Source organism: Eublepharis macularius, chromosome 12 (genome assembly GCF_028583425.1).
Source record: "Eublepharis macularius isolate TG4126 chromosome 12, MPM_Emac_v1.0, whole genome shotgun sequence".
In the NCBI taxonomy this organism is placed as follows: domain Eukaryota; kingdom Metazoa; phylum Chordata; class Lepidosauria; order Squamata; family Eublepharidae; genus Eublepharis; species Eublepharis macularius.
In genome coordinates this window covers 73,701,455-73,727,628 of record NC_072801.1, presented here as the reverse complement: position 1 = coordinate 73,727,628, position 26,174 = coordinate 73,701,455, and the positions used below count along the sequence as shown (strand labels likewise).

The 26,174-nt window shown below is 42.4% G+C and overlaps 1 protein-coding gene across 1 annotated transcript; it reads left to right on the top strand.

Moving 5' to 3' along the window:
* The first annotated feature begins 2,565 nt into the window (after positions 1–2,565).
* On the top strand, positions 2,566–3,519 carry LOC129339901 (olfactory receptor 49-like). Its single transcript, XM_054994472.1, has one exon. It carries the CDS (start codon positions 2,566–2,568, stop codon positions 3,517–3,519), a length of 954 nt encoding a protein of 317 aa, XP_054850447.1.
* The last annotated feature ends 22,655 nt before the right edge of the window (positions 3,520–26,174 follow it).

Below are 26,174 nucleotides of genomic sequence, written 5' to 3'. Positions count from 1 at the left end.
GTTAAGATCCTAGGGGTTATACTAGACCCAGCACTTTTGCTACAGAAACAAGAAAAGGCAGCTGCCAAAAAAGGCCTTCTCAGAACTCGGACTAGCCTGGAAGATGGCCTTGACATGATCTGGCCACCTGGATTCATGGCACAGTAACATCTAGATTAGACTATTACAATGCAGTCTACATAGCCTCTCCTCAAGGTCAACTCAGAGATTCCACCTGGTGAAGAACTCTGCAGCTCACTTAGGCTCAGGAGCTGGATGGAGCATGTATATCACTCCCATTCTGCATTCACTCCATTGGCTTCCCATCAGTTACCAGGGTGAATTCAAGGTCATGACTATCAGATTCAAAGCCCTTCATGGCCTTGGCCACTTATATCTGTGCAACTGCATCCCTCCCCATGTTCTACCATGTCAGCCGCACTCATCTGGTAAGGGCCTTCTGCAACTATCACCCTGCAGCTGGGCAAAATTGACAGCTGCCTGCAGATATGCTTTCTCTGTGGTGGCCCCCACCTTAAGGAATGGTTTGCCTGAGGAGGTCAGGAAAGCTCCCATTCTCCTGGCTTTCCTCAAACTATGCAAAACTGAATTATTCAGGAGTCCTTTCTACCCAGATTATAAGGCAGTGGTGTAAGAAGTAGCTCAGAGAGATACATTGTTAGGCATCGATTCGGGACTATAAGCTACTCTGTTGGTTTCTGTCTGCTGATGTAGACATGCACCTACTAGGGAGTTTCCACGTAGTTAAACATGCCGTTTAAATTAGTTATGCTTGGTTTCAGAAAGATTACATCTCTGTGCTAGCTTCCCCCCCCCCCCCAAATGTTCTGCTGCAATACCCTATTCACTGAATGTCCTGTTTTTCATTACTGTATTTTGCTCAATGAACATCCAACTGTATTTTAATTTGCATTGTGTAATCTGCCTTAGATCTCAGTGAGAAAGACAGCCTAATGATAATAGTAGTAGCAGCAGCAGCAGCAGTAGCAGCAGCAATGGTTGATTCAAGAAATATTAGCCTACATAAGAAGTCGCATCACCCCTTTACCTCCTGACTGCCCCTCCCTAAGGGAAAAAGGCAAGAAAAGCTAACTAGGTCAGAGTTACAGGATAGAATAATTGCCTAAACAAATGCATTGATCTCTTGGGAAGCTATAACAAATAGATCAGTATATATTAACTTCAGTTCTGTAATGATTTAAAGAGGCAATATTTGAGGGGTCTACAATTTTATACATAACACAAATATCAGTCTACAGTTGTTTTCACTGGACATGACCACAATAGTGAACTCACTGAACAATTTGCAAGGTAAGTTGTCAGCAACAATAGTTGTTTGGGGATGCGCTGAATGGTGGAACGTGACTGTATCAATGGTCGCTCCATCTGCCATGCAGGAGGATGGAGGACTGCCCCAGAACTGAATCAAAATAGGCAGAGGACAAAACAAAAATGCTTGATATTGTTTGAGGGTCAAGAAGCAGCTTTATCCAAGATTAACCTTTCTAGAGAACATCATTGGGGGAGAGTTTGGCATCATTTATAAGACTATTTGTCTATCTATTTATGAAGCATTACAGTCTGCATTTTATAGGATGATTTTTAATAGGCTGGTAGGTAGACGGTCCAGTGTGGAGGCTGTGAAGGGAAGAAGCTGGACTAAATATCTGTGAGATCTTCTAAGTTTGTGGTTCTGTGGTCCCATATTATACTATGGGCTCCTTTAAAGTTGCCAGCATTGCTTCAGCATTGCTCAGATGTTTCTTTGACTTCCAAGCTACTTGCCATAACTTTGTGCATGTTCGTTTGTGTGTTTGTGTGTTTGAAAAAGCATTGTTTTAAAGCAAAAGTCAGCAACACCTTTTTCACTTAACAGTCATTTTTAAACAATGCAGCATTGACAGCTCTGTTGCAGAGCATAATTCTTCCATTTAAAAAGGGCCATCCTGAACCCCAGGCCTCTCGTGTTAAAAAGATCTTGTGTAGTAGGATTGAGAAAGAATTTTAACACTTAAACACACATGAACACAGATGCAGCTGCCTTGTACTGAATCAGACCATTGATCCATTAAGGTCAACCTTGCCTGCTTAGCCTGGCAGTGGCTCTCCAGGGTCTCAGGTAGAGGTCTTTCCTATCCCCTAGTGCCTGGTCCTTTTCAGCTGGAGATGCTGAAGATTGAACTTGGGACTTTCTGCGTGCAAAGCTGAGGCTCCTCAACTGAGCCACAGTCCCTCCTCGTGGAGTCTCACTTGGAGGATAGCAAAATAGACTGATGGTCTATCTTAGTATAAAGAATGAAGGAATCAGATTATTGAGTTCAGCTCCAGGATACACGCTACTGCATAAAGGATTGTCGAGTCTGTATGTTGGAACTTATTTGAGCTGGGAACTGTATGTGACTACCAGTGGTGTTCAACATAAGGAACTCCTTACTTTGAGTTTTGGGGGTGAGTTCTTGTTCAACTGAATTTTAAATAAAAATTACACACCGACTGGGGTTTATTGACTAGAAGTGCTAATGTCAATCCTTTTCCTCCACTTTTATTCCCTAATCTAGAGCAGACATGAAATACAATGAAACCACAGTGCGTGAGTTCGTTCTTCAGGGATTCACAGATGTTCGTATGCTGCAGCTGTTGTTCTTCAGCCTCCTCTTCTTCTCCTACCTGCTGACAATCATCGGAAATGCTGCAATCATCACCATTGCTCATATTGATCACCGACTACAGACCCCAATGTATTTTTTCCTTTGGAATTTGTCTCTCCTGGAGATCGGCTTCAGCACCGCCATTGTTCCCAAAACTTTGAACCAGCTGGCGACAGGAAATAAAAAGATTTCCTATATTGGGTGCATGCTCCAGTCATTCTGGTACTTCCAACTAGGCACCTCCGACTTCTTCCTCTTAGCTATTATGTCCTTTGATCGATACGTGGCCATTTGTAACCCCTTGCACTATCCAACCATCATGAATAATCGGATTTGCACCTCCCTGGTTCTGTGTTCTTGGCTTGGCAGTTTTCTTCTGATTATTGGTCCATCAATGCTTTTTGTACAGTACCCAATCTGTGGTTCAAATGTTCTTAACCATTTTTTCTGTGACAACACACCTTTGATTAAAATCCTGTGTGGTGACACACGGCTGCTACAGTTCCTTGGATTCGTTTCAGCTGTGTTTTCCTTGCTGGGCAGTTTGAGCATTACAATTGTGTCCTACACCAATATCGTCAAAACCATCTTACGCATCCCCTCTAGTACAGGGAGGCAAAAGGCCTTTTCTACATGTGCCTCTCACTTCATTGTGGTGTCCGTTGCTTACGGGAGCTGCATCTTCCTGTATATCAAACCAAAACAGAACAGTAATGTAGAACTTGACAAAATGGTGGCCATTCTCAACACGATGGTATCCCCTTTGCTCAACCCTTTCATATACTGCTTGAGGAACAAACAGGTCCAGGAGGCCTGGAGAGATGCCTTAGTAAAATTCACTGCAGTCATTAAAGGGACAGGAAAACCCTGAAAACACAAAGTGATTCATACCAGATTCATAAGCTGAATTTAATTATTTTATTGACTGATAAGGATGTATTGTCATTGTTATGGTCTCTGACCGCAAATAAATTCATTCATTCATACCAGCGAACGCCGAGTAAGTCTACCTTGCAAATATCTCTACCTTTCTTTTCTGGACCTTGGACTCAACTAAGAATTGTTTTATTCTCCTCTCTCTACAAGAAACTAAAGATCAGCTACGTTTTCTCCTTATCTCATTTTACTTTGTTGAATGAAGACAGCTAATAAATTTGCAGCTCTCGATGTATTATATACAATTATTTATGGCTTATTTGGACTTGGAAGTTTAAAACATAATAGATAAAAGACTTTTAAATGCAAACTATAAACATACCCAGGAAAAGTGCCAACATTAGCTATTTTTTTCCTACCTATGTTTTGATTTTCTTCTTATCTTCTGAAAATAAATTAGCTAACAGACTTTAAATTGCTTCTTATTTTGTAGTTTGGACTATAGTAGCCTCCTGTTCTTCGACTACTGCATATTAAACATAATTACCTGCTTTCCTTTCTTTTCTTCAGTCTATGAAAAGAAATTGCATCTCTAAGTAGTCCCATATTTTAAATGAACTTCCTGTTTTTGGATTACACTATATCAAACTCTTCTCTATTGAATGAACTATAACAAAATGAGAAAATATAATGTTGGTCTGCAGCTGAAAATAATTTCTTTCTTTTTTTTATTAAATCTTTTTTTTAAATTTCCCTCACTAAAATGGCTTCCTACTGAAGATTTTCAGTAATATGCTATTATACTGCCATCCATGGGTGGAAAACCAGGGGCGTTTCCACACGGCTTACCTGTGCGCGTAACTCCCGGCAGATCGAGCAAAAAATGTGGAAGATCGCGTTTCCTTGCACGAGATTTGCACAGTCACGCAACGTCGCACAAATCTCGCATGAGGAAATGCGATCTTCTGCGTTTTTTGCGCGATCTGCCGGGACATTACGCGCACAGGTAAGCCGTGTGGAAACGCCCAGATTAAAACCATATAATTGTTATTCATTAGTTTGAAAAAAAATAGTCGCAGCTATGGATAACACAGTAGAAATAATTGCTTAACGAATCATTTTTTTCATTTTCAACCAAAATTGGAAATTTGTTTTGTAAAATAAAGCAAGATTATGGAAACACTTTAGTCCAGATGTGTCAAGGGGACCAAGAGACTCCAAATCTAGTCTCAGAAGTCAGACAAATTATATACCTAGTATGTACTTTATTCTATTATTATCTAATGTACTGTATTTTGTATAATCTCTCAGATCTATTCAATAATTTCTACAAGGTTCTATGTATGCTTAACTGCTTCCCTGTGTTTATAGTTCTTAATAAATAAAATTTTAAAAAATGTTGAGTTGTATCCTGACTAAATTTTCCATTCATGATAGATTCTTCCTTCCGTGTACTGAAGCTTTTCTGCTTACCCCCTCCCACTGTAGCCCACTGATGCCCCACAATGGGTATAGTAGTTAGAGTGTCAGATTAAGATCTGGGAGACTCAGGTTTGAATCCCCACTTTGCCATGGAAGCTTGCTGGGTGATCTTGGGCCAGCTACACACACTCACCCTCACCTACCTCACAGGGTTGTTTTGAGGATAAATGGAAGAGAGGAGAATTATATGAGCTGCTTTGAGTCTCCATAGGGGAGAAAGGAGGAGTATAAATGAAGCTAATAAAATAGACAAATAAATAGGGAGGCAGAAAAGTTTGATTCCATCAATGGAATGTAAACCAAACTTTGGATCCAACCCTCTGTATTCTATTGTTCATTACAATTCACTATTTTTATTGTTGGCAGAGTATGATATTTATCAAGTGCCCTGTTGAGATTGGGCCACTCTATGCCGAGGAACACTTCTATGTTCCAGAGGATTCTGTGGGCAAGTGTGCATTCTCGGCTGCAAATTCAATTCACAAGGACACTTGGTCTCTTGGACATTCCAATCAGCCCATGTGAGCTGAGAATCTGCCCCAAATACACCCCACAGCCTGTTCTCTTTGTATATTGAATGGGGAAGTCAGAACTAACAAGTAAGTTGTCTTTTAGAGAAGTTTGTCTGCTATTCCTAATCACAAAATTGAACCCTCTGCTTCCCCCCCCCAAAATTCAAAGAACAACATTTTATACACCGAGTAAGGGCAAATCATGTCCCCAGTATGGCTTTTTAGAGACTGTGTGAAGCTCAGGAGGAGATTTTTCAAAAGCAGTGCTTGAAAACAGTATCTGTGATTGATTTTCATTCTAAAGCATTTTTTAGAATAATGAAGCTGGTGGATGGACAGAATTTCAGCCCTAAAGAAAAACTTCTAATGAGAATTACTTGTCCCGTGTGTATGTCTTTCTTAGTCCCCCCCACCCCCTCTTAGTTCTTATTTTTCATTTAAATAAAATTACATTTTGATCAGGGCCGCATTGATTGATTGATTGATTGATTGATTGATTGATTGATTGATTGATTGATTGATTGATTGATTGATTGATTGATTGATTGATTGATTGATTGATTGATTGATTGAACTTCTAGCCCACTCTTCCTGCAAGGGGTCTCAGGGTAGGATACAACAGTAAAACATAATTTACATGAAAAACTTCAATAAAACTACAGAATTAACACCATCCCCAGACAGTGACCTTACACCCCATTCCTGCCAATAATACACAAAGGGGTGGGCAAAAAGGAGGGGGAACAGGTCTTTCAGTCAGCTGTAACTTATATGAGGGGCCAGACTCCTGACAGGAGTCTTGTTGGGAAGCTTTCCGATGACTATTGGACTGGCCCCAATCATATGCCTGGCGGAACCTTAAACTCTTGCTGGCCTGCCAGAATGATAGAAGGATCCTTCCTATGAAATAACATAGGGAGGAGAGTTCAGTACAGAGGTTCTTTCCTACTGGGCTTGCTCAGAGTGCTAACCTCTCAATACTTCACTACACTTTCAAATTATCATGGAGCAAAGCACACCTGTAGCAGTTCTAATAGCACAGATTAGCCTAATCTTGTCAGAGCTTGGAGGCTAAACAGGGTCAGTATGTTGATGGGAGTCCACCAAGGAAGAACGGGATGGCTGTGAAGAGGAAGGCAATGATAAACTACCATAATTATTCAGTACATAACGTGCCTGGTGTGCCCAGATTTAGTACTGGTGGTCTTGCCAATGGAAGAATGTTGCCCCAGGCTCCAGGTTGGGAGATCATGACTGCCAAGCAGCTATTCTGACTGTCCCTGACTTCCCTTTCTCAGGGCTGCATTATTCAGAAGTCTGACTAGGCCTAAGGCTAGGTCAGGGTCGTATTATTCATAAGGCTGACTATGCTGAAGGCTAGGGGCCACACAAGGACTAGGGGCCCATATTTATTTATTTATTTTTTGCTGAGGAACACCCCCACATAAATTACAATTAATTGATTCTCTGAAACAACCTCTATTAATAAGATAATTAACTGCTTCCTTATTGAAGTGAAACAAATTGTCTATTAAAAATTATGCATACATTATATATATTTGAATACATTATAACAATTTTATTCACTTCAAAATATTACAGTACTGAACAATTGTACCCCCAAAATGTGCATTCCTGAAGAATTCTACTCACGTAATAAAAATGTTTTAAAAATTGTGAACAGAATTCTTTAGAAGACCCTCAAAATGGATACAGGGCTCTGTACTGCAGTCTAGTACCTACTGTACCAGGACCAGGCTGTCAGCTGTGAAAGACTGAAGTGCTGGAAATACCTGAAAGCCTAGGCCATGGGTTAATATGGCCCTGCCCTTTCTGCCATCACAGACACACTGGTAACTTCAGAGCAAGGAACGGAGGCTGGGAGGTGCCCAAACACCGTTCAAGTACCTCTTCTGCTGCTGAATGGTGATTTAGTGAAGAGGAGGAACAGAGGGAGAGGAGGTCCTGCCTTATGTGGCACCCACTGAACCAACCAGCCTTGGCCAGGCTGGCAGGTGAGTGGGGTGAGCAAGCAGGCAAGCAAGCATATAACAGTGCCCTCCCATCTACATCCTGCATCATTCTCAGCTAGGGTTGCCAGCCTCCAGGTGGTAGCTGGAAATATCCTGGAATTACACCTGATCTCCAGGCAACAAAGACCAGTTCACCTGGAGAATATGGCTGCTCTGAAGGGTGAACTCTATGGTGTTATACCCACCGAGGCCCGTGCCCTCCCCCAACCCTGCCCGCTGCAAGCTCCACCCTCCAAATCTCCAGGAATTTCCCAAACTGGACCTATTATTAGCATAGAGGGCTTGCCAGTTCCTGACACCTCTCAGCCAGGCAGTGGGATTAAAAATAAGCTGGAAAGCGGGGGGTAATGAGCAGCATCCCAATGCACTGAATTCATCCCCTGTGCCCCCAGAAGTGATGTCAGTGTATCACCAATAGAGATGGGCACAGACCAAAAAATAACCGTACCAGGAGGTTCATGGTTCGTGCATTTTATGAACCACAAACCATGGAACTGGCCCAGTTACGAACCAGTTCGTGGTTCGTGGGTTCAAATGCCCCTTTCCGGCCTTAACAGCAGCACGGAAAGGGGCACTTAACAGCTTAAAGGGCCCTTTCCTGCCTTGCAAGTGGCAAGTCCCTTTTAACTATCAGCTGGCAGGCGGCAGAGGGAGATCCCCCCTGCCCCTGACCAGCTGATAAAGGGACCTGCCAGCAGCAGGTCCCTTTGAACTGCCCAAACCCCAGCTCTGCAGACAGGAGGCAAAACTGTTCATTCACTATTCTAACTAACATCATATACACTGAGGGCCAAGCTACAAGTGACGAATGACACTTGAACGGCAAGTATATTTCTCCCTGTTCACTTGCCCTCCACTCAATCCACTTGCCGTTCAAGTGTCTTTCGTCACTTGTAGCTTGGCCCTGAGTGGAGCAAGCAGAGGTGGACCCTCTAGCAATCAATATGCTTGTAGGGATTTCACAATATGTAAGAAACAATGGCTTCTCCCACAACAGACCAACGACACTAGCAGAGAGAAAACTCTCGGGAAAAAATAATAACAACCTTATAGAATATCAAAATTATTTCAAAAGTGCAATGTGCTACAATATGTGCAAAGTTCATATCCAATAAATATATAAATATACAATCATTCATGTACATATACGTATACAGAAATAACCCAACCAGGAAAGGCAATAAACTCCAGAGAAAAATCTTTTTCAGTGATGTATCTTATTTTCTCTTTTACTTGACTTTATATGTGGTAGAAAACGGAACCAATGGAGTTACAGTTCCACACCCTATTTGGGGCCGGCTCAAAAGCTCAGGTTTCGTCCCTTCATTTCCTCAGGGGCATAATTGTCCGTTGTAGTTCTTATGGAAGCATACATACTTTCCAATACCCGGACTGCGGTGGCTGTGAATTCACTTATGCGCGTCACAATCCAATTTTATACACAAAACAAACAAGACCTGGATTGTGATGTCACGAGAAAGCCAAAGATCTAACTGCTTTTTGTACATCAGCGAATATCAAATGTGTGTCTGTTATGAAGTTTTTAGATCCCTAGGGGTTGTGGACTGGAAGATCTGCAGGCAAGTCCTGGCACAGTGGGAATTAGTGGGCTGTGGCCAAAACCACTTCCAAGGCAGCTGTGACTCTGCTAGATCCTCAAAACTCAATCCTATGACATTAGCAGACTCATGTTGAGGCTTTCTGACATATAACGATATTGTTGCTGCCTGAGGTTTCAATACAAAGAACATTATTGCAGTGTAAACAATGTGTGACATTGTGCACTAGAGGAAATAGAGAGGCAGAAAGAGGGGCTTGTTTTGCAGTGCAGCACACAAACACATGTTTTCTGGAAGAGGGGATTTTGTACTGTCAAGCAGAGATTTTCCCTCACTGTGTGTTTCTTGCACAGTAATAGATGCAAGTGTCTTGGGATTGCAGACTGTTCAGCTGGAGGAATACCTGGCTTTTTGAGTTGTCTTTTGTGATACTGATCCGATTTCGAAGAGCGCTGTTATAGTAAGTTGTTCCTCCAGCTGTGATACACCCAATCCACTCCAGCCCTTTTCCTGGTGGTTGACGAGCCCATTGCACTTCGTAGCTTGATAGAGAAAATCCAGACACTGTACAGGTCAGCTTTAGAGTCTCTTCTGGTCTCTTGATGCCACCCCCAGACTCGACAAGGCTCTGTGAAGAAACACCTGCATAAATGGAAAGAATATAAATTCATAAGTGACTACACAGCTGGGGAAAAGAGAAAACAGAGTTCCCCATGCCCCCTACATCAGAGGGGAAAGGGAGCCTTTCTTACATGCGGGGAAGATGATCAGAAAACTTATCCAGAGCTTCAGTTCCATGATGCTGAGCTGTGACATCAGAACCTGAAGGGAAGATGAAGTTTATCTGGGACCTGAAGTCCATTTCTGTAACTTCCCTTTAAAGAAGATGACGCCAGAAAGTCATTTGCATACTGTCAGAAGGTACTCCTAATATAAGGGAACATCAGAGCATCAAACTAAAGAATTTAAGTATGTTTTAACTTCCTCTGACAGCAATGATTCCCTGCACAGTAGCCTCTAGTGAAAACTATCTTGGTAGTAACTTCAGCTCTCTCGACATTTGCAGTGTTTATCCTAGGTAGTAGAAAGACTATAATGCTAGAAAGATGGGGATGGTTCAGGAGTGGGAAATGCCAGTTCAATGATTATGCTGTCCATTCTTGAAATTTTGAAAAGAAGTGTTATAATTAATCCCCATCAGAATTATAAAAAATATATTCTAACTGGGGAAAAAAACTTCTGTAGATGATCCAGTTAGAGGCATTATGCTTTTAAGACATGGCAACTTACCATGTTTAGTCAGAAGGAAGCCCCACAATGTTCTATAACTCTGCTATTTGCACAGGTAAAGTGCTTTACGTAAAGTGCCACTGCCAACACTATACCCTAAACACAAGCAACTCAAAAAGCCTCACTTGGCTTGCCCGTTTCCTAAAAATCTTTGGCAATGTGCAGAAAAGGTGTCAATGGATGCCATGATGCCCACAGGTGCCACTTTAGGAATCCCTGATCTAGATCATAGAAGCATAGAGTTGGAAGGGGCCTTACAGACCATCTAGTTCAACCCTTTGACTCCTGACTCTCCCCGAGAATGGGCCCCATGGAGGTCGGTGGACCAGAGAATAAGGGAGGAAAAGCTTCAGCGGCATGGCACGATTTTTTGCAACCATACTATGGAAGTAGAGGAGTTATTCAAGTTGGAAGCAGCCAAGGAGGAAGAAACTTCCAGTGACTCTACAGAACCCTCCGAGTACAATGACTGGGTACCCGAGGTACCAAATACTAAAGACCCTGCGAAGCCGTGTGCCGATAGATAGAGTAGACTATGACATTGGAGCATCAGATTGATGGAAGAGTTGGGGGACAATGCTACCGTTCTGTATTTACAATTAGATGACCCCACTAGTGTTTGATGGAGTAGGGATGAACCCGTTGGAACTACAACCATGGGGAGTGGAACGGAGGTGATCCTGAAGTCAGGGACCGAGCAACGAAACTGGCTATCCACCACCCTGAAAGAGTGGGTGCCCCGAGCCTCGATGGGACAAAAGCACAAAGAGGAGAAACCATGACGATGAGATGTGGATTACAATCACCAGATACCCCCTCTGGAGGATATACTTGGAGCGGGACTGAGTGATGGGGAGGATCCAGGGGAAGACTCCACAGATGTGCATGCTATGAGAGGGGAGAAGGATGAACTCAGGAGAGACGTGATGAACTTAGTACTAGGGGTGCAAAAGATGATGTAGGGCTTGTCATCTGCAGAAGCCCCACCTGGCACAGCACCCGACGGAGGAGGGAAATCAGTGAAGCCACCAGTGATATAGCCTAAACAACTCCTTCCTCCTGTACCCCCTCAGAGGGGAAGCCTGATCCCACACGGGAAAGAACCTTATTGGGGCCTCCCTCCCAGAGTGGCCCCGCAATATTGCTGCTGCAGGGAATGGTGGCAGAATTACAAGTGCATGGGTGGGGGTGGGGCAAAGGGACAGCCATACTTACCACGGACCTTAATAGGGTCCACGTCTCCTGCGGGGGGGGGGGCTAAATTTGCCAAGATTGCTGAGAGATGGGAGGAGACAACAGGTACAACTCCGCCACTACCCTAGCCCAAAGAATAGTGACCGAAGGGCCAAGTATCCCAGCATGAGGCAGCTTGCCAGGTCAGTCGCCCCAGGGGACACACGCATGAGTGTCACGGCTACAGGCCCCTGGAGCCACAACCCAGCTGAGGGGAAGAGCCAGCAGTGTCCTATAGACCAGGTTACACAAAATTACAAGACTAACCAATGAAGGAAAGCCCTGCAAATGCCCTGCAAATCTGCCACCAGTCCCTCAGCGTTTCCCAAAGCTTAGGAGGGGAGGGACACCACTCCCAGCCTATAAGGGGATTAATCAAAGCAAAGTCCACCTTGCAAGAATGGTGTTGCAGGTAGAGTTCACAGCAAAAAAAGTATTTATGTGGTTGGTGTTTCATGAGAACTTGCAAAGGTGAGTTCGGCAAAGTGATTTAGAGTTTTGAGACCCCAAAGTCACAAACCCACACAAAATATAATTATTTTATTAAGGTGCAAGGTCACATTAAAATGCACAAGACTGAATGTGAGGAATAAAATAACAAAAACCTATAGCTTTGTAAGCTCTGACTTATACATACCAATATCATAGCAGAAAATAAACCACAAAGTTGTCAGGAAGCGGGAGGCAAAGTCTCTGGTCGAGAGGCAGAAGGTGGCTCGGCTTCACAGCAAGGTCAAAGGATGGGCGCCTGAGCTTCCATGCCAGTCAGAGCCCGATTTGAGATAAGGAGCGAGTCTCAATGGAGAGTCACTGTAACCCACCTCAGATCTGAGTCTCCATGTTAGGTAAAGAGTTTTTATGCCATTTTCACCACTTCAGTGGGGCGGGCCCTGCTCCAATCAAATGGTGAAAAAGTGATGTCATGGTCAGAAGGAGACAACGTGCAGAAGGGGCTGGGTGCGAAGGCTGCATTCCTTGGCATCGAGCCCCCATCTTGAGAAATTCTCCCTTCAGGGCACTGAGAACAACTGTAGCAACAGACTTCTTTCCCCCCCACGACAATTTTGCTGGATCCAGGTTGGCAGCTCTTGGCACATGTTGAAGATGGCACCCCCTAACAGGGGCCAGAAAGAATGTTTTTTAGAATGAAAATAGTGTAACTCTAGAGTGACCAATGCCAGACTGGAAAAATGATGAAGGTTCTAGAACATTGCATGGGAGGCGACTCAGTTTACATGATTTTACATATTGTGATGTCACATATTTGATGTCACATCACAGTTAAAATGAGTTCCTCCAACTCCTCAGCTTCCTGTGAGGTAATTTCTACCAGCCCAAATCAGAGTTTTAAATTGAAATGTCCTGCCTCATGTTACTCAACTAAAACTTTTAAAAATTCCCTAATTTTTTTCACAGTATTAAGGGGGGGGGAACCAGTCTCAAGCCAACCCTTCCCACTCTTAGAGTATCCATCAGTTTACAAAGTGTGTTATTATTATCCCCACAGCAATCACCCTGTAAGGTGGGTGGGGCTGAGAGGCCCAGGTTCAAATTCCCACTCTGTCAAAGAAACTTGCAGACCTGGGAGGTTTGGCATGGATCGGGTCCATTTTGACGTGGATTGGGCCCATTTTGGACCCCTGTGGAGCGTGAGAGCGTTCCTGCGCTCCGCTGGGGCTCACAACAGGCCCAATCTGCACCAAAACGGACCCGATCCATGCCAAAACGGGTGCAGATTGGGCCCATTTTGGTGCGGATTGGGCCCATTGTGGGCCCCTGCAGAGCGCAGGAACGCTCCTGCGCTCCACAGGGGCCCCGATCCAGGCCAAAACAGGCCTGATCCCGGGGCTGCTGTGCACGGGGGTGCGCAGCTCTGCAGGGGAGCGCGCATGAAAGGTGCAAGCCCCCCCGCTGGCCAGGTAAGTGGGGGCGGGGGTGGAAGGGTGGGGGTGGGGGATCCCCTGCCCCCACCGGGGGTCTGGCAGCCCTAGTCCCACCTGGCATACTAATTATGCCTCAGCCTTACGGAGCAGGGTCTCCATCTCTCCTGATGCCACCAAGAATTAGTTCTACCTCCAGCTGAGCTCCATGGCAGCTGTAGACACGGCCACCTCTTACTGTGCAAAAGAACTATGGTGAACACAGTGCCAAGCTGGCACCTGAGCAAAAAGAGGAAGCTCACTTCTGAAGCTGATAGTTGGCTGGTCTGGCAACTTCTTCCTTTGAGGCTTTTTCCCCCTCTCAGGCTAGAATCCAAAATGGCATTTTAAACTAAATGTGACATACATGAAATAGGAACTTAGAGTCATAGAGGTGGAAGAGATCTTACAGACCAACTGGTCCAATCTCTGTCCAATGCAGGAACAGCCTAAAGCATCCCTGACAAGTATTCATCCAGCTGCTCCTTGAAGACTGCCAATGAAGGGGAACCCACCACATCCTTAGGCAGCCAATTCCTCTGCTGGATTACTGTTAACATGAAGTTTTATCCAACATCCAGATAGTACCTTCCCCCCTGTAGTTTAAATCCTTTGTTTTGAGTCCTCTCCTCTGTTGTCAACAGCAATAGCTGCCTTTCCTTCTTTAAGTGTCAGCCTTTTAAATACTTCAAGAGAGCAATCATGTCTCCCCTCTACCTCCTCTTTTCCAAGCTGAGCATTCCCAGGTCCTTCAGCCTTTCCTCGTAGGGCTTGGTCTTCCCCAAGGCCATCTGCAGAGTTAATGGTAGCGGTGGGAATCAAACTAACAGAATGCTGATTCATAGCCAAGGCACTTAACCACTATTCTACAGCAGCTCTGGTACACTGGCCATATTTGTAGTTCTAGTATTTGGGTGTGTTCAGATCAGGTAGTGAGGTGGCTGTCGCTTTGATTTAATTTAATTTAATTTAATTTAATTTAATTTATTATATTTATATTCTGCCCTCCCCGCTTTCGCAGGCTCAGGGCGGATAACAAATACAAACATCACCCAACCATTAAAAACATTTAAAAGCATTAAATATTATTAAATATTTGCTTCAGAATACATCGCTGGAGAATGTAATTGTAAACTAGCCAAACTACAAGTGACGAATGACACAGGTTGGACACTTGTCAGCTTCCCTCAAGTTTTGATAGGAAATGCAGGCAGCTTGGCGGAATGTTGGACAAGTGACAGTTGAAAAGTCCATTGGACAGCAGTCGGCGAGCCAAGCTGCAAGACCAGGATGCCTACATTTTGCATTAAAACTTGAGGGAAGCTGACAAGTGTCCAACCTGTGCCTTTTGTCACTTGTAGCTTGGCCCTAAGTTATCCATGGTTGGACACCAGGCAATGACTGTATAATGATCTCAGTGTAATACATTTTAAAGGTCTCTGAGTTACAATAACTATTATAAGTTTTCATACAAGAAATAGTGCTTCAGTGTGAATTATATGTGATGTTACTCAGTAGAGGAAATGGCAAGGCAGAAAGAGGATCCTTTTTTGCACTGATGCTCACAAAAACATGCTTCAGTGACTCCTGGTTTTCTGGACTGGTAGTTTTTGTACTGCCAAGGAGAGGATTTCTCTGATTGTGCGCCGTGCCGTGTACAGTAATAGAGGCAAGTGTCTTCAGGCTTCAGATGGCTCAGCCGGAGAAACACTTGGCTCTTTGAATTGTCTTTTGTAATATGGAGCCGATTTACAAAAACGCTGTTATAATTAGAGCTTACACCACTAGCCCAGATACGTCCAATCCACTTCAGCCCTTTTCCTGATGGCTGACAAACCCAATACATGTCATAGCTTGATAGAGAAAATCCAGACACTGTACAGATCAGTTGGAGGGTCTCTCCCGGTCTCTTGATGCCACCCCCAGACTCGACAAGGCTCTGTGAAGAAACACCTGCATAGATGGAAAGAATATAAATTCATAAGCGACTACACAGCTGGGGAAAAGAGAAAACAGAGTTCCCCATGCCCCCTACGTCAGAGAAGAAAGGGAGCCTTTCTTACATGCAGGGAAAAGGATCAGAAAAGTTATCCAGAGCCACAGTTCCATAATGCTGGGTTGTGAAATCGGGACCATGAAACCCCCCACAGGGGTCGCCATAAGTCAACTCTGACTTGAGGGCTCGCTCCATCCACCGCCAACTTCCCTTTAAAGAAGGCTGTGCCAGAAAGTCATTTGCATGGTGACAAGGTGTGCTGCTAATATAAGGGACCGTCAGAGCCTCCAACTAAATATTTTAAATATTGTTTAACTTCCTCTGACAGCAGAGATTGCTTGCACAGTAATATCTAGTGAAAACTGGCTGGTGGTGCATTATAGTAAAGAGTCCAGAAGCACCTTTAAGACGAACCAACTTATTTGTAGCATAAGCTTTCGAGAACCACAGCTCTCTTTGTCAGACCTGACGAAGAGAGCTGCGGTTCTCGAAAGCTTATGCTAACTCCTCTGGATCTATGTCTGGGGCACTGACTTCAACTCTCTCAGCATTTACAGTGTTTACCCTGCATAGTAGAAATACGAAGGCCCTAGAATGATGGGGCTGATTCAGGAGTAGGAAATGCTGATAAGCTCTGTTGAACAGTTAGCTTCTCCATCCATGAAATTTAGCTTCTCTATTTAGAAACAAAATCCTCTTCTCCACCTGCTTCCTGCAATAATATTGGATTTGTCTCCCCAATTCTGGTTGTGTTTTCTATTCATGGATAATTGAAATTAATTGCAAGGTGGTGGAACATGAGCGCCCCCACCAGGGGATTCTCTCCTGAGATTATACCACAGATGGCAATCTAACATTTGTATTGTTCATTATTCTGTGGTGAAGCAAAATCTGAGATAGTCATCTATTTCCTTTCACAGACTGACTTAAACTAACAAAAAACGGAATAGCTTTATAACAGCAACAACAACAACAACAACATTCAATTAATATACCACTCTTCAGGACAACTTAATGCCCACTTAGAGCAGTTCACAGAGAGCTGTGACTGACCCAAGGTCACCCTGCTGGCTTCAAGTGGAGGAGCGGCAAATCAAATCCAGTTCTCCAGATAAGAGTACTGCTACTCTTAACAACTACACCAAATTGGTTAATAAAGATGAGCAAATATTCCCTATTTTGTTGAGATTTTTCGTAGTGTTTACATTTTTGGTTGGTTCCACCCTGGAGTTTTTCTGAGCACAATCTATGATTTTCCTCTAGCTTTCTTCTTTGATCTAGAGAAAAAGACAACCCGTTTTTCACATTACGTAGGAAAAGCGGGGGGGGGGGGTGTTTATCAATTTTTTTAAAGATTTGTTTAGAATTTGATGTTTTGTTCATGACTCTAAGGAGTGTTTTAATCGACCTTGCTTTCTTTCCCAACCCCAACTTCCCATGAATATCTGTATATTTTATACACTCTCATATAGCACAATTGTAAAGATTTATTTGCAATATTTTTTCAGGATTTTGCTACATCTTTAGAGTACATCAGACATATAACTAATGTGGATAATTGCTGGGGGAGATAATTACTGCTGCAACGGTAGGACAATAAGTGGCACTCTTAGTTCCATTTTTTTCCCTTTGAGCTAACTTTGTTCCTGATGGGACAATAGACAGGACGTTTGATCTAGATCTCAATTATGAACAAAGTACCAGCACCAGGCACTTGTAGAGTTAAATTCAGGTTGGGCTGGAGTTCTCCAAACTTATCTCCAGACTACAGAGATCAGTTTCCATGGAGGAAATGAAACACAACAACGGACAGGTTTTATGGATTCATATCTCCACTGACCTCCCTCCCTTCCACAAACACCTTCTCTAGGCACCACCCCAAATTTCCATGATTCTTGAAGTCAGAATTAAAACTTAGGCCCTTGTCAAACAAACTTTGTCAAGTTACGTAATGAATTTATTTAACTGCACGGGGAATATAATGCAGCATGTTCAAGATATTAATATCCTGGTTCCTGAAACAGCTTAGTGTAGCTCAAACCATCTACCATGAAATCAAAATTAATGTCCAGCTCCAGGTTTTTTTTAGGGGAGAGGGAGTAAATAAAAGAGCTTTAAAAATTCTTTATTGCAATCACTGAGATTCTGAGCATCTGTCTGGCACACAGCAGCAGTTCTCTTTTACTATATCTAATCTATAAAGTTCCCACTATGGCAGGAGGCCTCCTGACAGCAAGTCATGTTGCCTGCATGTGCTCAGGCAGTGACATTGCTAACATCTTATACAGTACTTCTGATTACAACCCAGAAGTGAAAAAGGTATCTTTAGGAATCTCCATGAAATCTATGGTGTTACCATAAAGTTTCCAGTTATTCCTAGAGGTGCCCTTTGTTACTTCCAGCTGCAACCTGGAAGTGACAAAGGGCACCTCTAGGAATAACTGGAAACTTTATGGTAAGACCATAGATTTCATGGAGATTACTGGAAGTGACATAGTGAAGTCTGTAGTGTTGTCAATGTCACAATGATGCCTCCTTGTCCCCACCCCAATTCTCTCACTTGTTACCAGGCTTAGACTGGAGTAACTGCTTAGGATTTCACTGTTTGTCTGAAACTACCAACCTCTCAATTTTAAAATTTGTAAGGATTGAAACTGAGCATTAAGATGATTATTGTTCCTAATGCTTCTGAAGTATTCTATTCTTTTCTTTCCCTGTCTACCGATATGACAACTCTGTTTAATAAACCTGCTGTTCCCTTTTTGAACTTTGCTCAGCCTCTAGTGCCATTTCATTTGAAGAAGACGTCAGCTCTTGCTTCTCCCCTAACAAATATTTGGGCTGGGATATAAGCCATACATAAGTTGAAAATGTGGGACAAAATGACCTTTAAATTATACCCAGACAAACACTATCAGGGAGTGGGACTGCCCAGCCACAGCAAGCAACCTTGACTCTTTTGAAGGGAAAATCTGCCTCATAGCATCAGAGGGAGTGGGGAATATGGCATAGCATGTACAGATGGTCCCTACATGTGTAGCCTTCTTGTCCTGGGAGAAACGCATGGACTTCTCTATTGTGTGAATTGAGCCTCTGATTCTTTATTTTTATATGACTTTTCTATTTCCCCATTCCAAATCTTTCTCACAAAGTTTATTCCTTTTTCCATATTATTTAGTCATCAATAAATGACTAAATTGGTATTACACTTTGTGGGTCTATTCCAGGTATAAATGGCATGCATTGTAGAGATAATTAGGTTTGCTTTCTGATTTGGCCTACCAAGAATAGCCTGCCAGTTTTCATGGGAGAGTGCTGCCATTGCTTGACCAACTTTTGCCTGGTCCAAGAATGACCAACTTTTGAACATTTGGAAATAAATATATTTACAAACGTACACTGAAACTAAACTGGAAGACTTGGCATACATGTATTACTTACTTACTTATTTATATCATATTTATATTCCACAGTCCCCACAAGAGGGCTCAGGGCAGATAACAAACTTAAAATCATTTTAAAATGTTCCATATTAAAACATTAAAACATCATATAAAGATAGCAGCTCTCTGCCTGGTGGCAGCACTACAACTATTAACAAACAATACAGTAGTACAACTAGGGCTTTTTTTCAGGGGGAATGCGGGGGAACGGAGTTCCAGAACCTCTTGAAAATGGTCACATGGCTGGTGGCCACGCCCCCTGATCTCCAGACAGAGGGGAGTTTAGATTGCCCTCTGCGCCACTGAGCAGCACGGAGGGCAATCTCAACTCCCTTCTGTCTGGAGATCAGGGGGCAGGGCCACCAGCTATGTGACCATTTTCTCCTAGGGCAATCCCACTGAGTTCCACCACCTCTTTTCCCAGAAAAAAAGCCCTGAGTACAACTAGATATAGCAGATATTCCAAACAAAATGTGTGTTGGCGGCGGGGCAGGAATTGGACTCTTATTTTATTTTTTTTGAGAACATACTTTACAGTTGTGAATGTGGTCATGAATAGAGGGGAAGATTAGCTGGTCTTGACTAAAAAGATCATAGAAGGTATTTTCTGCTGGCAAGAAACAGAGCTAGCCTAATCTCTCAGCTAAACATGCCAAATTGAGAGTCTATAGACCCAGCATACAATAGTCTTGGAGAAGGGTAAGAATCAAAGTAGTAACACAGTAACATGGGCTTTTGCAGATTTGAAATGGTTTAACCCATATCAATAAATAAAACGTGTTGGAGCCTGAGCGCCAAAATGTCTCAGAACAGCAAGAATGTCCAACTTCACAGAACTGAAGATAAAGTTCAAAGATGGAATGTATTGGCTGAGGATCAACAGATGTTCAATTGTATGAAAAAAGTCTGGCAATGACTATTTTTATATATACTTTGTTTTAATGAAAAGTAGTAAAAAAAATATATCAGTTTATAGATAGTTAGCCCAGAACGGACATCCTTATCAAGTGAAACAACTACTTATTGTTGGAAGATGATTTTAAAAATCCGCAAATATGGGAATAGATTATGGGCTTCTTCATAGAAAAGGCACCTTGCTTGTAACCTGCTTATCTTTGGGTTGGACTCATGCAATTGCTCTCCATTAATTACCTGGTGCAATTTTCATTTGAGTTAGTCACTTTTAAAGATGCAAATAGTTATGTTGCAATAAAAGAATCAAATGAATGCAAAGCTTCTCTAATCATTTTACTTGTATACTGTACCCATAACTAACCAAAAACATTGTTGAAGTGTACCTCTTGCCAGAATTAAATGATGTGATATAGGAAAACTAACTAGATGCCGAGGGCTTCTGAAGTGCACACCTCTAGCTGCATGAGGCCTGACCTGAGTTATCCAAACCTTCAGACGGTGAGAGAAGACTTTCCCAAGGTTACTTACTGAATTACAAGACAACTGTCGCTTTACTCCCAAGTTTCCCCTTTTCGGGTCCAATCGTCTCGTAGGATGTAAGATGTAAGATGAAGAAGCAAAAGTAAGAGGAATAATATGACAAAAAGTAGAAACACGTGCCTAGGCTTTGTTTTTATTGAAGATGGGAAACAAAACATTGAGTCAAAGTTACCTCAGAAAATGTAAGTTTTGTGAGAAAAGAGAGGTGGCCCCAAATAAGACATCTGAGAGGAACTGCTGGTTTAGTAAACAGGCAGAAAATTAGTGAATCATTTACAAAAGAAGGAAAGCTTCAGCTAGTTTAGGTATGCATAGAAGAAAGAAGAAAGATTACGAACAAAGCTATGCACAAAGGGGTTGGCTAATTTAGTGCATTTATAGGTTGGCGTGATTTTGAATCACAGCATTCTTTTTCATATATATTTCATTCTCATGCATATAGGCAGGTACACATTGGGAATTTCTCAAAAAGAAAGGGGGCAGACTGAAGGAGGATGAACGAAGTCCAAGGGTTTTTTTTTTTTTTAAATGGTGGCTCAGTAAAGCATTAGGTTCAATATTGGGGGGGGAGGAGGGATGTAGGGAGACCTTCAGATGGGACGAGTTTCATGAATTCTGGACACAGTTCACAGTAAGATCTTCCTGCCTGATCAGTAAACTGAAGCAAAAGCAGAGATGGGCTTGGTCAGTGCCTGACTTAGGGCCAAGCTACACATGACGAATGACACTTGAACGGCAAGTGGATTGAGTGGAGGGCAAGTGAACAGGGAGAAATACACTTGCCGTTCAAGTGTCATTCGTCATGTGTAGCTTGGCCCTCAGACAAACCAGCCAAGGGTTAGACTTGGTAACTCCAAGGTCCCTTGCAACTCTACATTTTCTCCATTTTAGAGCTTCTCAGAAGACAACCGATTATGATACATTTTTGACAACATGAGATACATTTTTCAAGGGCTTCCCTTGCTTCATTAGCTCCATGGAATCAAATGAAGGGATGTGGCTCATTATGTTCAATAGCTTATTGGCAGATGCTTTGAACTCTTTGTTCCGGATTGTGAAGATAAAAGGGCTTATCATGGGCAAAAAAATTATGTTCACGAGGGACAACATTTTGTTGATCCGGGTGTCACCTTGGGTTGAAGGTCTGAGGTACATAAAAAATGTTGTCCCATAGAAGATGCCAACGGCAGTAAGATGAGAAGAGCATGTAGAAAAAGCTTTTGATCGTCCACTGACAGATGGGATCTGAATTATGGTGGTTATAATGCAAGCATAAGAAACCAGCGTGAAGAGAAATGAACACCACATAACAATGGCACCATAAAGGAGACCGATAAGCTCCATCAATGTTGTGTCAGCACAAGCTAATTTCAAAACAGGCCCAGCGTCACAGAAGAAATGGTCAATGACATTGTGTCCACAGTATGGAAAAGTCCAAACAAACATGGACTGAAATAAGGTAAGCATAAACCCACAGAACCAAGCCAACAAAGAAAGGTATAAGCAGAGTCCATTTGTCATCTTGGCAGTATATAAAAAAGGTTTGCAAATGGCTGTGTAACGGTCAAAAGACATGACAGTGAGGTTGAAGAACTGTGTGGCTCCCATAGAAAAGGCAAAATAAATTTGTGCCATACAGCATGTGAAACAGATTTTGTTTTGGTCCAAGGCCAGGTTGGTCAACATCTTTGGTACCACCACTGTGGTGCTGCAGAGTTCAGCCAAGGAGAAGTTGCTGAGGAAGAAATACATGGGCATGTGGAGCTTGGGTTCCAAAAAGACAACCATGATGATTAAACAGTTGCCTGAGACTGAAATGAGGTACATCAGAAGAACAGCAGCAAAACCCGCCATCCTTATTCCATGAAGCTCAGGAAAGCCCAGAAGGACAAACTCGGTGATCAGTGTTCCATTGCCCATCATCTCCTTCCTTCCTTCTCAAGAAATGAAGGGAAAAGATCACAACAGTTCATATTCACAGACACACATTCATATATTTCATTGTTGTGTGTTATACATATTTTGGGACAAATATTCTCTTAAGCACAAGTGGTATAAGACCTTAATGCCTCAAAATATTTCCAAGAGGTCTCATTTCGATGCTTCTTGATGTATATATCATGTATCTTCATTTACACATTGTAAAGCAAGATGTACAGTGGTCTTTACCGTTTGCTGGAGGAAGAGATCAGAATAATGGTTAAGTCAACAGTTGTCTTGTCTTAACAAGGAATATTCTTTATTACCGTACTATTAAGAATGGGTATAAATATCTAATCTCCCTTTAATAAACACACACAGACAACAATATCTGAATGAAATCTAAGTCTACTAAAACCTTAAAGAGCAACAAAATTTTCTGGGGTATTTGCTTTTGTGAGTCAAAGCTCACTTTCTCAGATACAAATGAAGACCCTTCAGCCATTATGTTCAGATCAGAAAGTGGTAGAAGTGTTACAGAAAGGACCAGTTGGACTCAAAAAGCAGAGGAGCAATGCAAAACATGATCAAATTGATAAGGGTAACAAGATATGCGTAGTGGTGAGAAATGCAGACAATTAGAATTTATAATGTCTTAGCAATCTTATATCCTTACTCAGTGGGTAAGGGGTAGGGGTCCATTGTCCTGAATAGTTCAACAATCTATCCCAAAGAGCTGCTGGTCGTATCTGACAAATAAGCTTTGACTCATAGGACCTTATACCCTGGAAAAAAATTGGTCTTTAAGGTGCTAGTGGACTCTAATTTTGCTCTGCTATGGCAGACTAATACAGCTACCCACCAGAAACAATATTTAAAGTAACCCATTCTGGATGCTTGTTAGGAATTCCATTATGAGAACAATTCAGCTGAAATTAGTAAACTAAAACACAGGATGGAAGACATCTTGTCTCAGAAATTCACAATGATACATACCTCACAGTGTCAGGAACATGGAGTAACCTCTCTAATCATCTAAATAATATTTTCTCCAGGAAACTTTGACCTAACATTGAGAGATGTTGTTCCATCTTCTAATGTTAGAAACAGTTTTGCTCACCTAGAAATTCCAGTAATTTAAAATAAAATCTTTGGTATTCAATAAAACACTGAATGACAAATTATTACATTTATTGATGTTGTTTGTAGCATTAAACATTACTCTTGCTAAATGACATTTTTTTCTTTTATCTCAGAAACCTGCTTGTTAATAGCTGAAAGATTTCCCAAAGGTTCTAAGTCTAGCTGGGTGTTTCCTAAGGAGAACAATTAAGTTCGCAGAAAGTTATTTTTACTAACAAGAGAGACAAGTCTTGAAGGAATGAAAGGGCCTGTTTGTATTTTTACCAATTAGACATCCAATATCTAGAGGATTATGAAGTCCTTACGGTCTGGTAGCTCATCAAAAGTTGTATAATCATTAAAAGCACAAAGTTATTTTGAGGATTCATCTTTTTAAGGAACAAAGCAGCAACAAGCAAACAGTGATTAGAGTTCCAATTTTGGAGAGGCTCCTGAAGTTGTGAAATCATTCGAAAGGGTATCTTAGGGCCAAACTACAAGTGACGAATGACACGGGTTGGACACTTGTCAGCTCCCCTCAAGTTCTGATGGGAAATGTAGGCAGCTTGATGGAATGTTGGACAAGTGACAGTTGAAATGGCCATTGGACAGCAGTCAGAGAGCCAAGCTGCGAGACCAGGACGCCTACATTTCCCATCAAAACTTGAGGGAAGCTGACAAGTGTCCAACCTGTGTCAGGTGTCACTTGTAGCTTAGCCCTTAGTCAAATTTTCCTAAGTCTCTCTCTCTCTCTCTCTCTCTCTCTCTCTCTCTCAAACAAAGAAACAAACAGACAGACAGACAAACGTGCAGAGGAGTTAGCCGTGTTAGACAAACCAATGCTTGGGGAAAGGATAGCTCTTTATATACAGCTATCCTGTTCGTAGGAGTTTCAGAGATGTCTCGTTAATTTTTTACAATCCACGCTCCATAATTGAAATGTGGGGCAAAGGTTCTCACTTAAACTGAGAAATATGTCTAAGCTTTCCAGATTAATACATTTATTATTCCAGAAAGGCAAAGAATTGAAGGGATAATAGTGTTTTTGGATGAGACTGTATGATTGTGTACAGGCAGATAATTCTGTGATGTGATGAATTTAGCATTCTTAAAATGTCAGCTGCCATTTACATTTCAATTAAAATGCATATTCCTGGCCCATATAGGCACAAAGGTAGACTTGACAGCTTATGTACAATGCCTGGTAGAGTTCTTACTTCATTGGATCCAGTGGTTAGTTGTGGCAGGGTTGATCCCTAGCAGTCACAGAATAGATAAATGATGAAGAGGATTAGTTATCCTTGAAGAGGGTTACAAAGCAGTTTTTGAAACATGAGGCCACATTTTGAGGAGCTCTGCTTTATAATAATGTTAATGGCCACTTGAGGAAGGTTTAGTTTTTTTTTTTTTTTACAAGCAATGCCATTGCATTACAAACTGTGATGTCATGCATTGGTAACTGAGGGAATGGAGGGGGAGAACAAGGGCTCTGTTTTCAGCTGCAATATACAAACAAATGCAAGATTGAGGACTGTAGTTCCAGAAGAGTAGTTATTGTACTGCCAAGGAGAGGTTTTCCATTACCGTGCTTTCTGTACAGTAATAGATACCAGTGTCTTCAAGCTTCAGATCATTCAGCTGGAGAAACATCTGGCTCCTGGAGTTGTCTTTTGTGATCCCGAGACGATTTTGAAGAGCAGTGTTATAGTAAGTGCTTCCACCAGCTGTGATACGCCCAGTCCACTCTAGTCCTTTCCCTGATGGCCTACGAAAACCGTCCATAGTGTTGCTTGATAAAGAAAACCCAGAAACCATACAGGTGAGGTGTAGAGTCTCTCCTGTTCTCTTAATCCCACCACCTGCTTCTACGATAGTAATCTGCTGTGAGTAAATGCCTGCATTTATTAAGAAAAAAAATACAGAAAGAGCAAAAGGATGTCATACAAGGACCTACTAAAGAATCTATTAAACTGTCGACACAAAGACAAATGGGGGTCTTTCTTACATGCAGGGAAGATGATTAGGAAATGGATCAAGATCATAAACTTTGTCGGTTTCATTGCTGGAGACAGCTCCAAGGTTCTCATAGGCAACAGAGTTCCAGCAATTATTTTGAAATGTGCATCCTTTGCTTACATTATCTCTTTAAAGAAGGAGACCTCAAAGGTCATTTGAAAGATGCAAAAGAGGCAGCTGATCTAAGGGAACTGTAAACAGAAGTCTGAGTAGAGGCACCTACATGGATGGAAAGGATAGAAAAACATTGGACAATAAATGCATCTGAAGAAAAGATGATGCCACAGAATCCCTGATTTTATCTATGTGATGGGAGATGTTGAGTTTTTCTTTTATGTTCGTCACCCTGGCTCCACCAAGAGTGGTGTGCCCCAGCTCCAGTGGAGCTCGCAGGGCAGCAAGCACCTCGCTCTGGCCCTGTCATCCCAGCTCTGCCAAGAGTGGTATACCTCAGCTCCAGAGAGGCTCTCAGGGTGGTGAGCGCCTCGTTCTGGCCCCATTGCCCTGGCTTTGCCAGCAGAGGGATGGGCAGGCTCACCTGGCCATCTGCCGCCAGTAGCGCCCTCCGGAGGAGGTGTTTGACAGTGCATTTTTTATCCTGGTGCACCCGTGCAGGTGCACAAGGATAATGTGAGTCATCGGAAACCCGCTAAGACAATTATGTTATGGG

Coding starts and splice junctions, on each gene's coding strand:
- LOC129339901 (XM_054994472.1), top strand. CDS start 2,566: ATGAAATACAATGAAACCACAGTGCGTGAGTTCGTTCTTCAGGGATTC.